The sequence below is a fragment of the Pelobates fuscus genome, chromosome 8 (assembly GCF_036172605.1).
Source record: "Pelobates fuscus isolate aPelFus1 chromosome 8, aPelFus1.pri, whole genome shotgun sequence".
Taxonomy (NCBI): Eukaryota; Metazoa; Chordata; class Amphibia; order Anura; family Pelobatidae; genus Pelobates; species Pelobates fuscus.
The window spans coordinates 48,030,068-48,045,869 of NC_086324.1; the positions used below are offsets into that span (position 1 = coordinate 48,030,068).

At 37.8% G+C, this 15,802-nt stretch overlaps 1 protein-coding gene across 1 annotated transcript in view; it reads right to left on the reverse strand.

The window, feature by feature from the left end:
- CWC22 (CWC22 spliceosome associated protein homolog) overlaps positions 1 to 15,802 on the reverse strand; it is a 70,360-nt gene that overhangs the window by 19,090 nt on the left and 35,468 nt on the right. Inside the window, exons 11-13 of the mRNA XM_063429790.1 lie at positions 12,916 to 13,020; positions 10,856 to 10,937; positions 7,563 to 7,623 (exon numbers count right to left, since the gene is read on the reverse strand). Coding sequence (XP_063285860.1) covers positions 7,563 to 7,623; positions 10,856 to 10,937; positions 12,916 to 13,020 — 248 coding nt within the window. The remainder of the gene's footprint in view (positions 1 to 7,562; positions 7,624 to 10,855; positions 10,938 to 12,915; positions 13,021 to 15,802) is intronic.

A 15,802-nucleotide genomic window follows, 5' to 3' on the forward strand; every position in this document is an offset into this window, starting at 1 on the left:
CGCAACTGGTACGATGGACATTGCTTCACACGTCTCCATTTTGGGGGCCTTATCATATCTGGAGTCACGGACCCGCACAATCTGGCATTCATCATTTTGTTGACATTATAACAGATCTGTAAAGAGGTCTCCAATAAGTGTCAATTCTCCCAGGGCTGTGGCTTAGATTGGTGCAACTCAATCACAAGTGTGGTGATATGAATACAACAATTGTGAAATGGGAGTGAGGTGAATAGTTATAGGGTCATGTTAAATGTTGCAGGTAATATATTTTTTCCCTTTATAGTACATTCTGAGATTTGTTTCTATTGAATCATATCCAGTAGTATAGTGTAGGGATCTTGGGAGATAGGGGAGATGTTGTAGAACAGAATAGAGAGATGGGGGGCGGGGGGGAGGGTTGAGGTACATTGTACTAAAATAAATACATAAATGAGCAGTTCACTGAATATTAATAGCAAGCATTTCTCTGTCAAGACAAACTGGGGCATTTAGCCAACACACTTCTAAAACAATACCATGCACACAATACCTAGCAATCTTTTATACCAGTATAGAACGACCAAACCACAAACACATGCCTGATGAACTATAGTATGCTGAACTATAGAGTAGAATCCTTCATATATCTTTGCAAACTGAGTAAAGAATTAAAGAAATAGGTTAACAGAGCTATATCAGAGAGAATTTTTTTTTTTTTTTTTAAAAGGCTGTGAGAGCCAAGCATAGCTTACAAGGCTATTTGATAATCCCAGCAGGGATCTTGTAAAATTTTAAATATCTATGATGATTCACTTCAGATGTGTTGGAGATCTTTGTTCAATTTGCATTATGACCTAAAAAAAGAAGATCTCTCCCAGAAGGATTACTGAAGCATCAGCTAAATAGGTCTTAATGTATTCGAAAACCAGTGGTTTAAAAGATATATGGTATTTTCCTTTAATTGCCTAATCACATTTAATATATTTGAAACTCATTGGATATTTGACACGCAAAGAATGTACCCTTGCAGTTTCCAAGGCCATAGTTATGTACTTTGCTATTTATTATATCAGGAATAATAGTGAGACATGGTTAACATTTCTACAATAACAATACTGTTTTCGCAACAGTGTATAGCTAGATTCAGCAAACCAAACTATCAACTGTAGGAAAACAAAGAATCTACAAAATAAGTAACATATCATATACAGGCAAATAACATTTACTTTACATGGTAATGTACTTAAAAAGCAAGTTTTCTTAGCCTATAAGGGTGTATTTAAAAAATAATAATAATAATAATAATAATATTAATTGACAACTACACATATTTAAATCTAAGCGTCTAAACACATTTAGTATGTGCTAACCAAAGGTAATTTAAAAATCAATCAAAGGACGAAGCAAGATATAAAGCCATTTTATTTTTGTGGCAAGCACTAAAGAGCAGGTTAAAAGTATCCTCTATCTCAGCCTTTTAATGGGCAATTTGTGCCTCACTTGTGAGATTCATACTGGATTAAAAGTGGATGCCTTTCTCTGCTGAAACAGTTGTATGAAAGGAAAAGTGTCAAGCAGAAACATATTAGGCAGTTAAGAGGGATATTTAAGATCATCAACAAGAGAACAGTGTCAAGTAAAGGAAATCTATTGCACTGCAAATGTAATGAGTAAAGAACAGACAAATATGAAGATTGTGGTTCCAAAGAAAGGTTTAAATAGATGCCCAAGTCCCGTCTTCAAGAAAGAGCACATAGAAAATCAACGTCCTGTAAGAAGGAACAATCTTTATCCCACCAAAAAAAAAAAAAGTTCTGTGGCACTTTTTGCAAGGAGTATAATTTATTTATAAACTATTTGACCAGGACGGATACATTGAGATTCCTCTGGTTTTCAAGTATGTCCTGGGCCAGGGATAGGCAACCTTTGGCTCTCCAGATGTTGTGGACTACATCCCCCATAATGCTCTTACACACATAATGCTGGCAAAGCATCATGGGAGGTGTAGTCCAAAACATCTGGAGAGCCGAAGGTTGCCTATCCCTTTCCTGGGCCAACACACACAATGCATAAGGATATAATGATTAATTTAGTATTCTCACCGTTGAACGAACACACACACACACACACACACACAAGCAATGATTTCTATATGAATTACAGCTCTATAACTCACATAATCCGATAGAAAACAATTAGCTGCACTATCGCAGGGTTACAATTTTTGACTATTCTGTCTCACTGAGTGCCTGAAATAAAGAATACATTGTCATCATAAAGCGCAAGTCTCTGAGGTAGCACTGGCGTATATAGGCAAGTTAAGTTAATGAAGTTTGCTATGGATGTACACAACAAGCAGACAAGACCAGCTGGAATCTGTTCCACATAAAAAGAAGCATGAACCATGACAGCCCACAATACCTGAGAGAATTATGAAACTTTGCAAACCACAGTTTGTTACTATCGATATTGCCATGCATATATAGTAGTATCAGTCAATGCTCCTTGGAAGTCATGGGTTCTTAAGAAAAAAATGGAACAAAAAAAAAAATGCTAAGTCTGTCTCCGGTACAGAAAGCAATTTTTAAATAGGTTTTCAACCTAGCATTGATTGTACACTGAAAGATGCAAAAAGTTAAGTGACACTGTAAGCACTATAACCATTTTATCTCATTGAATTGGTTATAGTGCTTGGAGTCCACATCCACCATTGGGTGTTAAACTAAATGCAAGCAGTTTAAAAGTGCATGTGGGTCCCTGTATTCCCCTAGCCCCACTTCCCACTGGAGGTAAGGCAGAGATTACACACTTCCTTCTAGACATACCAATTCATACCTGAACTGGCCACTGTGATAGGCAGAAAGGGGTCAACTGACACCCATAGCCAATCAGAGCCGCCCATTGCTGCTCAGGTCAATGCTTCCTCATAAACATTTAACACTGAATGAATGGAAGGATGGATACATGGGACTCCAGACACTGTGGCTATTTCAATGAGATAAAGCAATTACAGGACCAACAGTGTCCCTTTAAAAAAATAGATATGCCAAAATCAAAAAATAGATATAACAAAAGCAAATATACATCTAAAAAATAGATGTCTTGGTGGAACTTAATAACAATCATTAAAATATAAGTTGTGGCTTTTATTTTGCCTTTGGGATATTTTGAACACGTAACTGTGTTAGGTTTGCTGGGATTCACTTTAAAATAGCTAATAAACAGCTGTATGTCAGAGCATGCAGAGATAGATGCAAATCAGCTGGCAGAAAAAAAAAAAAAAGATGTTGAAGAACAAAAAGACTCCGTTCTGGAATAGCTGCGGAACAAAATAAATATTTTTTCTAATGTGTAAATAAAATAAAAATAATGTGTAAACAATGTAATAAATCAAGAGTTCTGCGTCTTACTGATCTTCCTTTCTTCTGGTGTATATGAGAGTATTGCTTGTCTAGCTTGTTACACAAAAACAGACATTACACAAAATATGGGCTAGGTAAGTAATGCCTTAACATTTAAAATATTTTCCTTGAAGTGTTTTTACTTTGGAAATCTTACTAAAAATAAATTCTTCAGATGTGATCTAATACTACGGCATTTGGGCATACGAGGAAACCCATCTCTGAAAAAACATGTTCTAAATCATAATTAAATATGAAAGATGATTTAAAAAAAAATTATAGCTTCAAAACAGATCTTTTAGCTGACACGTTAGTGTGAACGAGGATTATGAAGATTTAGATGATAATTAGTTTCCTGTGGAATAATCCCTTCATACTATTCAAAGTTATAAACGCTGTTCAGATATAGTAACAGAATAACAAGGTTCGGCAATGTTTTAGTGAACTATAGATAAAAATGAAAGATTACAACTTAAACATATTAGGAAATCTGGTGAAGACAGATTACAAGAAAGCTGCCCTCATTGCTAACGATACTTAATTTCAATAAAATAAGCATAATTTGAACTAAATCGTATTAAACTATATTTGTGCTGAGTGTTCTATATTTAAGCTTAGAGCACACAATTAATTAATCAGGTTTCACATATGGCTAGTGAAATATGGTCTATTAGAACTATAAAAATGCAAATAACCACTTCACCCAGACATTACGTGACTTGCATTACATGTAATAGCATAAATCAGTATATTAGACAGAGGTGATCACAATTTTTTTTTTTTCTTTAAATATATGAACTGCTAGTACACCACCAACACACTGCATTTTGGCAGATCCTGTGTAATTTCTCAGTTGATGGGAGGAGTTACTAAAAATATAGATGACATCAAACGTTGTTAGAAGGAAATCTGAAAGGATTAAATATTAAAATATATATCTAGCTAAGCTATGTAGAATGTGTATTTCTCACTTCCAGCACTGTACATTCCACACTGAGTAATCGCGTCAGGACAGACAAAACTGTCAAGAAGTTAGCGTTTTAATGAAACTTAAATACCAAAGCTAATTGTGACTGAGTCACTCTGTTTACTCTGAGAATTAACCATAGTTTAGCATGTTTTTCAGTTTGTTTCTTTATTCCAAAGAAATCTTCATCACGCATCCAAGCATCTTTATGTGAACCCATCGACTGACTTTGCGGGCATCCGGCCCACAACATTTTTCTCTAGCTCCAAAAGACCTACAAATATACCAGGCTTTTTACCCACAACTTCACATCCAGTATCTATCTGAGACAGTCGGAACAACTGGGCATACAACCCATATCTGTATACTGTGGTCGATCTCACATTGCCACTTTTTGGGCTTTTTTTCCGTCATTTTTTACTAATTTATAGAAAAAGTTTAATAATCTTCTTTTTTTTTTTATGATCCAATAAGTCTCAATAAATTCTTAAATTATCTAGTTTTTCTGTCCTAATATTTTTGTATATGTATATCATTTGCGCTCTCTTTTTCAACTTGTTATATAAAATATCTACTGGCAGAGTATGGCTGATGATATACACTTGGATTCTAAATGATTCTTATGTAGGGACAATGTACATGGAAAGAATGTGAAAAGATGTGGAAACGATTATTAACATATTAGCAAAGAGTTAAGAATGACACTTCACTTTCTGTTATCAAATGAATACAATTAGGGAAATTCAATACTATGTAAACTATTGCTCCTATGGAATAAGGTTATGTTTTCTGTTAAAATACAATGTGTTAACCCTTAATACAAGGCTTTTAATTTTAAACCTTACACTTCTTGGCAAGGCCTTAAAACTAGCCACCACAAACCTGATTGGTCCAGGACACACGCACCAAGGCTAAAGTATAGGCTTGGTAATGGCTAGTGGAAATTCTGAGTCCTGCTAAAAGAGTTACTCCAACCTCTTTTTTGCGAAATGATTATTTTCATTTATAAAGTTCTACTGGGCATTATTCACTTGAGAGACGGTCAACTCTTGCTATATTAGTATCGTTGAAGTTTTACTTCTGCATTATGAATTTTATATACATATATGCATTCACAACTGTGTGACCTACTTTAAATTTAGTGTTTCACTACCATAGGCAAATATTGTTTCCAGTTAGGAAACAACAACAATGCAAAATACACCTCAACCCATATATTCTGGATATGTTTTCCTGTCAACATTTTACATAACAGTCAGAATGATCAGGGCATAGATGTGCAAGAACGTATCTTGCTGCTGGTCATCTAGAGTTGCTGTTCCACAATTCTCCCACCTATAATCCTGATCCAGAACACATTTTTTCCCCCGGCTTTTTAAGAACATACTGTTCACTAATACCAATATGATTGAAGACTGTTAGATTTACAGAAAGAGTCTCTACATTTCATTATTAAAGGGGCACTGTATTAACCACAACAACGATAGCTTAGTGTAGTTTTTCTGGTGAGTATAATCATTGCCTTAATGCAAACACTGTATTTTTTTTTATAAAGATAAAAGGCAGTGTTTACATTACCCCTAGGGACATCTCCAAGTGGCCACTGCTCAGATGGCAACTGGAGATGCTTCCTGGGGCAGTGCTGCACAATGTCTCCACACTCTGCATGGGGATGCTGAATTTTCCTCATAGAGATGCATTGATTCAATGCATCTCTATGAAGAAGTGCTGATTGGCCAAAACGGCGTTTGGCCCCGTCCCCATCCTTGCCGATTTTATCCAATCCAATGCTTTCCCTGTGTTTCTTTATTCCAAAGAAATCTTCATCCAATTCCCTGTGGGAAAGCATTTGATTGGCTAAAAATCTGCAATTCTGAAGATATCATCAAGGAGGCAGATTGGGGGCAGGGCCAGTGCAGGACTGGAAATAAGGTGAGTTTTAATTAATTTTAAGGGGGCTGAGGGTGGGGGGGCAAGACACCTAAATGGGTTAACACTAGAGAGTCAGGAATACATGTGTGTGTTCGTGACCCTATAGTGTTCCTTTAATTATGGAAGATCACTTAAGGGTGATTGGAACCTGCGTCGTCTCAAGATAACGCACAAGCAGGGCATAATTGTCCCATCATTCTGTTTGTGTGAATACATATTCACAGGCCAAACTCTGGGAATCAAGGAACTTGGTTAAAGAGACACTATAGGTACCCTGACCACTTCAGCTTATTTAAGTGGTCTGGGTGCACTGTACCTGTCCCCCTTAATCCTGCAATGTAAAAGATTACAATTGTTGACCAAGTGGCTGTCAATCAGACCTCCAGACTTCGGTCATCCAGCGTCCTCAAAATCCCCATAGAAAGCAGTGAAGAAATGCGGCACTCGCATTAGTCCCCCGTCCCCCCATGAGGTCAGAGGTGGCGGAGAACCGCTGGAATCAGGTGAGTACACAAAGATTCTTTTTTACTCTTTTCAATGCTGGGGGATGGAAGGGGGCACGAGGGAACTATAGTTTAAGGATTCTTACACTATAGAATCCCTTTAAGGTACCTAAAATGTATGGATGTTCCAGAACAGCAAGTTATATTACGAAAATACAAGAAAACAACAAAAACCTCTCTTCACAAACATTTATAGGGCATGCTAAAAGTTTAAAGGGGCACTCTAAATATTATAACTATTAGAGCTTGTTGTAGTTCACACTGTCCTTTGAGAATATTACCTTGCTTATTTTGGTGCTGCTGAATTATGGGAAAAAGAAAGTACACTCTCTTTCAGTTCTATGTGTTTACATATCAGGACATAATAACAATCATTTTCTCCGTAGGTGGTCTTAAAATTAGGTAAATATAACCTCCAACAACACGACATATTACACTCTGTCAGGATTTAATTAACAAAAAGACAGCCAAAATGGAGAAGCCATGTAACACGATTGCCATTGACTTCAACTCTTACTATTCAATTTGAACCTATTTCTTTGAACTTTGTTATATAAAACCTGATAGAAAAAAATATTGTTAAAAAAATAAATAAAAAGAGGCAAACTCTGGCTGCATGCAGCTTTCTGATCAGCATGCAAGGATTTATTATTCAGACATTGGTTTGAATGTTCACTGGTTACAAGACTTAGAAGAAACCCAAAACAGAATTTGAGTAACAAACAATAACAAGCATAATATATAGTGTACAGTATTCAAATAAATACTAAGACTTACAGTTTGGCTATCCGGAAAATCCATTTTAATCAACTTATGGGCGCATTCTTCAAAGTCTAAGCTGGAAAATAGGGAGAGAAAAGTTTTATTGTAGCTGCAGTCGTGTTTCGGGATTGCAACTTACAATTAAGTCAAGACATAAGAAAATGCACTAAGTATTCGCTTGTAATAACACATCTATTTTAGTGTTTATCAAATATCAAGACATCTTTCATTCCAAACACATGGCAAATTAGTATTTATAATTCTCCGTCCAGTAGCTGTGCTTCTCATAACAAAGATTAATAAAAGTCATACATCATGTCCAGCCTATACATTACAGAACAGTAAAAGTACTATTTTTACAGATTCATTTGTTTTAACGTGAAATACATGACAGGGGAATATTACAGTTTAGGTGTTCTTGTCTGGGTAGACACACAGATTTTGAGATACAATTTGTTATTTTCTTGCAGGAAATTCTACATTATATATGTCTGTCAGTATACATAATAATATTACTTCTGTATAAATAAGAACCAACGCAGATCTGCCTTATTACTGCCCACTGTAATGGTCCTTATCCCTAGATATTCAAAAGTTCAATCTTTTATTTTATAGCAGCATCTGGGAAATTATTACAACACCTTTTTTAAAAAAAAACAAATTGTGAGGAAGGCTTAAATCAGCTTTGCTAAACACGAGTACCTTTGTGGGATACAAAAACCACACATACAGAACAAAGATGATTGTCAAAAGCCAGATTGTAAATTCAGTACAATCAAGTAACTTGAGCTATATGTGAATAGAAGGTAGTTCTGTTTTAATTTTGGTACCTTATTAAGACACAGAGAAAGGCACAGTGTTACCTACTAAATTACAAATTGTAGTGAATTAAAATTTAAATGACAAAGCTGCAAAAATAGCCGATTTCTAAAAAGGCTCAGCTAGCTTGGCTAGTTCTGGTGAATTTTTACATTTTTATTTCATTTACTATTACTACAGTTTAAAATATAGTAAAAACACCCGTCCAATGTTGCCTGTGCTTAATTTCCATTGTATTCATTTTCATTCTGTCACAGATCATGGTAAGTAAATTGGGCTGTACCTTTTCCGATATGAGCTGTGGTTGTTACAATGAACTAAATTAATTGCAAATAACACTGAAGAATGGACCATGTTGTTACACAACACCGTTGTTCAAGGCTTACAATTTTAATTTATACATTACTAGCTAAGCCTAAAAGGAACAAACCAGTGCAGCTCTCCTCAATGTAAACTCACTATTTATATAGAAGATATACACCCAATGAAAACAAACTGCATGTTTCCTTTGGAATATATAAATGATGAATGTTAGAACAAGTTCTATCACAGTAAAACCCACATGGCAGGATTTACGAGCAGAGAGTTGCAAATAAAGCAAAATACCTTCTATATTAAAATGTTAAACACTAAATATGTATATTCTATACTTCCCCTTTAACAGAAAAACCAAAAAAAACGGGTTATAAAGTACAAATATAGATGCCAAAATTAGTGTATTAAAATGTGCACTGCAAGCAGATTAGAATAGCTAGGAAAGTTAATATTACTATCAAATGTATTTTAGGATATTTGAAATTGCCTAAAGGGGAAGCACAGGCTGTTAAAACATTAAGGGATTTTAAAATGGATCAAATACATTTCAGAAATGCACCAACATAGCTATAGGAATTGGTAGGCTCCATTAAACATTTGTAGGTATAAGTACATTTTACGGTCAGAGGAAGTCATTACAGCAGCATTATTTTGATCAAAGCTTTTTGCTGATTACACATATTTGGATGTCAGACATTTTTGTATATCTAATAAGTTTTTTATAAGCTCAGAGTCTGTTGAAACAATGAAATTACGCAATTATCAGCAGCTAAAATACTGCTTGTATAGCCATATTTACTATCTTTCACATATACTTTTCTAAGTTTTTTTTTTTTTGTTTGTTTTAAACACGGTAAAGAAAAATCTGATTTCAGAAAACCAGACTTTTATCTATAAAGATGCTATTTACAGTTAGAAAATGTTACCTAACCAGGCATAGATCTAGAATAACTATAGCAGTGATCAGTAACTATGTTTAGCTTTATTGTTAAAGGACCACTATAGTGCCAGAAAAATATACTCGTTTTCCTGGCACTATAGGGTCTCTAGGTGGCTACACCCCCCCCCCCCTCCCCTCACCCCACGGAAGAGCCTCTAGCGGCTGTCAATGAGACAGCCACTAGAGGCTAGATTAACCCATAGGCAAACATAGCAGTTTCTCATAGCAGGCAAACAGTGAATAATGTTACTGCAACACAATTTAAAAAGCATGCAGACATGATCTGGGGGTTTAGTGGTTGTTTGACTAAAAATAACCACTAACAAGTTGCATGACAGTGGTATTATGGTTGGTGCATGACCCAGTTCAAAAACAGCTCTAAATTCACCTAACACAGATCACACTACAGAATTACTCCAAGTTCTGCTGCTATTAAAGAACATAAAAGTTCACCTTGAATTTCAATGTCACCAAAACCGTTAGCTGACATAAGGGTGACTGAAGTACATTGTAATCAAGTTGCATAGCAGGAGTTACCAATCATCATTCAAACCAGTGCAATCAAGAAGACAGCTGTAACTTTAAAACATGTCATGTAAAGACAGACAAGGGGAAAAAACCCAAAAAACAAAAACAGGATCTTTATAATTTTAGGAAGAATCTAAAATCACGGTAGAACCACTTTATATAGTACAAGCATATCCTTGTTACTGTGTAGAATGCTCAAACTTGCTTTCAAACAAATCAAATACTTCCCCCAGACTGCAAGTTCATTTCAGCTCAACTTGTTTGTCATTAATTTTATCCTCATGTGGAATGAGTGCAATATCAATAGTAATAGCAATTATAATCCAGCTGCCTCAGGAGTACGAAATAGCAGTGTATCTTTATTGATACATGATGGTCTAGACTCATCATCACCTAAAATATGATCAGTCTGGGGATATGAGATAGCTTGGTCATCCATGGTTTATTATATGTGAAAATAAGACACACTAGAGAAAGCAATGACAGGACATCCTGCATGCTTCGGTTTCCTGCATAGTATAAAAAAGCCAACATCCTACATACAACTTTATTCATACATTAGTTGCGCATGGAGAATTTGTGGATTGTAATGTGGATTTTTTTTATTATTTTAATTTTTTTCTAAGAAACTTAAAAAAGGGTGACTCTTTACAACCAGAGCAAAGCAAAATATTTTATTTCAGAGTAAAATTGTGTTTTATCTTACCTTGACTGAATTGCCAGATATATAGTTCGTCTGAATGCAACCAGGTTTACTTCCGTTTTATCATGAATAGTCATTTTTTCTCCTGTCAATGAAGAGACAATCAAATTAAACAGATCAATCTTATAGCTACATTCAATTACCATACATGAACAAGTGGATCAGGGGAGGCTGACAGGTAACAATTTAGTTGATGAATTACAGCCAGCTTGTATCAAGCCAAACACTGTCTCGGTGTCATGGGAGTTTTAGCTAAAAGAAAAATATATGTACCTGTTGACTGTTATCCATGAAGCAGTGCCCCCAAAAGTTGCTAGATCAATATTTATTTGCATATGTAGCACAAAGCAGACATTTTCTAAACTTATGATTTAATAATTATTTTTCATTATGTCCAAACATTTTGCAAATTAACTATTTGTGTGGTTTTGAAGGAAAACAAACAAAATATTTTTCTTAAATAGTATGATATGCATAGCTCCACTTCTACATCAATTCTTGTTGTCGAAAGAATATTAATTATTAAACCAGACAATTCCTTTCTAAGACTTTGGTAAACATTCAGTTTTACACTGTAGACTAGCTAATATTTGATTAGCATTATCTATATGAAATAATGAAAGTTTATAACAATTTGAAGGCACATACACAGCATTGTATGCATTTATGTTGTTATACGGGAAGTGAATAATTCATATCAGTTTGGGAAATATTAATGGCATTTTAATCTGTAGGAATACCAGGAATCATAGCTGTTAAAGAGGTCATACACTAAGGGACAGAAAGAGGTAAAAGAAGAGGTCTGAAGTGACGCTTTATATCTCGTCAGATATTATACTAGAAGGACACAATGTATGTAGTCAATGCAATCAAGGAGCAAGTTAGTAATATCTGCATTTATTTTATATTTTTATGTTTCGCACAAAATGCTTGGAAGAAGCAAGATAAGCAGGTACAGACCTGTTAACCCCTTAAGGACCAAACTTCTGGAATAAAAGGGAATTATGACGTGTCAGACATGTCATGTGTCCTTAAGGGGTTAAAGGGACACTATAGTCACCAAAACTTTAGCTTATTGAAGCCGTTTTGGTGTATAGCTCAAATTCACTTTAGAGAGCAGGCAGAAATAACTTTTAAAGCAAGTTACATCTAAGTGAAAGTGAAACCATTTTTATTTTTCCATGCAGGCTGGGTGAGTCCCAGACAGGGGAGGTGTGACTAGAGCTGCATTGATAGAAACAAAAGGGATTTAACTCCTAAATTGCAGAGATTTGAGCAGCGAGACTGCAGGATCATGATCTATACAGTAAAACTGCTTTCTTAAGCTAAAATTGTTTTGGTGACTATCGTGTCCCTTTAAGCATTGTACGTACATAATTTTGTAATATACACTGATTTCCTCCGGTGTATGGAGTATTTTTTTGTAGTTACAAGTAACTAAGAAAAGGGAGTCAAGGAGATGGGATCTCCCTGCAACATTTGCTATACAAGTATACATGTACTTGAAGTGTTCCTTTAAAACAGGAGTGGGTGAATCTGGCATGCAGTCTGTCCCTTCAATAAACAGCAATGATAAAACTGGCCATAAATGTACATGGAAAAAAAAATCCAGACTGGCTTTGCACTGAGATCATCTTTATTCCATATTACATCAGCTCCTGGTATTAATTTATCCTCAAATAATCTCTGTGTCAACACTCATCACTCACGTATTCTATGTGCCATATTCTAGACTTCCATCAGTGTTTGTCATGTAGTTTGTAGCTCTTAGTGATTGTATTATAGACACATGCACATATAGTGCAGGGTTATTTCATAAGATATATATGCATTCTAGCAGTTTAACTGCTTTAAGTACACCAACTGCTGTTCTACAAAATCACAGCCTTTCCCCTTAAAGTGAACACCTCCAAAATGGGAACAAAACCTCTATGTTGGACCTACATCGATATGTGTGGAGTGACTCCTTAGCAGTATATACAATACTTTAAACTTTATTTTATTTTCTGCTCAAATCTTTCATCAAAATGCATACAGCTGTCTTTAGAAACCAAAGCACCAACCTTCCTCGCCATCATCTGCCTCATCCTCATCATCACTGTCTTCGTCACTGCCCTCTCCTTTATCGTCTCCTTCTTCAGACTCTGTGTCCCCTTCATCAAGGATTTCTGAGAAGAAAAAAAAGATATAGTTAAATAAAAAAGCAAAACACAAATTCATTCAAAAATGTTTCTTAAAAGTCATAAATTACTCTAATCCAATCTTTCTGGACCGAACTGAACTATAGCGGGGGCATGCCCACCTTACCGCTTACCCCTGAATTTTTGCTTTTGGGACCCTTACCAGGGCTCCCATTGCCTAATAAACGATTCCTCCTTATCGTAGCAGCAGTGGGATGCAAAACCATCCTTCAGGTCTGGAACCAGCCGCACGCACCCACACTGGAGTTATTTCTAACCAAGCTTGCTTTCATATTTAAAATGGATTGGTTGGACACACTAACTAACAAAGAACGCCTAGCAAAAATATTTCTCTTGACCTGGAGATCTGTGTACCTGGTGTACCTTCTCCTGCTCTTATATGTTGAAAGGCAAACTATTGCATACCTGATGTATGTTTAATTGTCCTGAGCACTTGCAGATCATAGTCCCTGACCCACGTAAGTGGTATCTTGGTAGAATTGGTGGTGGATGAACATGCCGGACACCCACATCTAAATGGTTATGATGTTCCTCTGTTCTCCTACTGGTAACTGTTAAAAGTTTAACCTCTTCCTTATTAATAATGACCTATTTGGTTTTGTAACTCTTGTTTTGTTTATGTTGAGAAAACTACAAAATAGTGAATGTAACTGATTGAATATCACTTTACAACTGTCAAGACTGCTTTTAAGCCGTTAGTCATTCGTGCAATATTCTTGTATCAGCATTCACAATTATTGTTTTTGAAAAAAGAAAAAAAAAAATCAGAAATTAGGTTAATGTCTGGCAAAAAGGCTAGCCAACATAACTAGAAGCCGTCATCATGAACTGGTACAGATCTATCAAGTAGAAATAGCTAAATACGGGGGGCGGAGCCAACACTCGAGCAGAGCGGACGCCAACTCACCGAGCTCCGCAAGAAACGCTCCAAAATCGCCCTAAAAACGAGCAATTTTAAACGAGCAAACGAAGGTACACGGTGCCAACAACACAGGGTTACTCACTACAGTGCCCGATGCCCTTTTTCCACACCCCACGGACAAAGGGACCGAAGCGCAGGTCTGCGGCCTACCACGCGCCCTCCATCCCCAGACTCGAGTACATCCTCGGCGGATATCAGGAACGCGACCTCCTCTGGCCGACCACACCACCACCACCCACCTCACAGGCGGAGAACACAACAATGGGACGCCGATCCCAGAGACCAGCACCGGCCACAGTGTCCGACACGAGAGATATCAGCACTCTCCTACAGCAACAACCGCCACACAAGATGGCGGCCGCAAAGAGCCAGGTCCCCTCTCCTGCACCCAGCCCTGCACCCAGCCCTGCAGAACCAGCAACATCAACACTGATACCCACAATGGGGGCAGAGCTCACAGAAAATGCAGCACCAGCACATCTGCCCACGACTGGAGCAGAGCTTACAACACCTGCAGCATCCCTGACAGCCCAGGGGGGGCCTGAGCTAGCTACCAAGCAAGACATACAAGCCTTCATGCTGGAGATCCGAAAGTGGCATGAAACAGACAACGCAATCATAAAGGAGGAGGTACGGGCGGTGACAGACAGGGTCCGGGCCTCCGAGGAGGACATTCTGGATATACACAAGGGCATGTCAGCAATGCACGACACCATAAGGCAAGTCCAGACCTCCCAACAGGCCCTCAGCACACAATTAACAACCATGGAAGAGCGTTATAGACGACAACACATTAAGATCCGGGGAATACCTGACAGCATCCCCCTGGAAGAGCTACCACACTACCTAAGGCGGCTGCTGGCGACCATACTATCTCAGCAGCAGGCAAGGAAGATAACCCTTGATGGGGCATATCGCCTCCCGAAATCTCCCAATGCACCCCCCAATGTGACAAGGGACGTAGTGGTGCGCTGCTCCTCCCTACAAGACAAGGGACACATTATGTCGGCAATTCGTGACAAGACCCCCTACTCCTTCGAGAACTCACCGCTTACGTTTTACCACGACCTCACTAGATCCACGCTCCAGTGGCGCAGATCCCTCAAGCCAGTGACCAGCCACTTGAAAGACTCTGGTGTGACATACAACTGGGGCCCCCCAAGGTCCCTCATAGTGACTCACCAAGGAACTGTTCACCGGATCTCCAATATCACAGAGGCTCCCGCTTTCTTACAAGCCTTGGGGCTGCCGGCACTACCCACAGAGGCAACTCACACGACCCCAGCCTGGGACCCAAGCCATGTGGTTCCCTTTGTCCCACGAGACCGAAGGGAGGTTCACCCAGATACCTGACGCCAAGCAAGACCGAAAACGCCGTCGACATCCCAACTGTTAAACTGTTATAATGCGTACACATGAGTACAATAGCGTTCACCATGTATATTCTAAGTTACTAAGTTAATACTTCTATCTTTTACGATCAACACACACCACACTGTAGAATTTCCTCAGCCCACCAAGGGCACGCCATAAGTTGAGCTCCCTCTCATCGCCCCCCCCCCCCCCTGCGGGGGTAAATTAAACAAAAACAACAACACTGTACCCACATTGCCTATAACTCCCACTACCCAAAATCCAGGCCCACTAAGGCTCAGCATTCAGGCACTACCCACCCACGCAGGGTCAAGTCGCCTAAGCCTGTCACGCTACCTTAAAATACCCGGCACGACAATGTGAAGGAATGCCCGACCTGGCCAATACTATTAACGCATACACGACAATTGAACACTCACCAGTGAGGAGACACTAGGGTACAAATTAATTAAT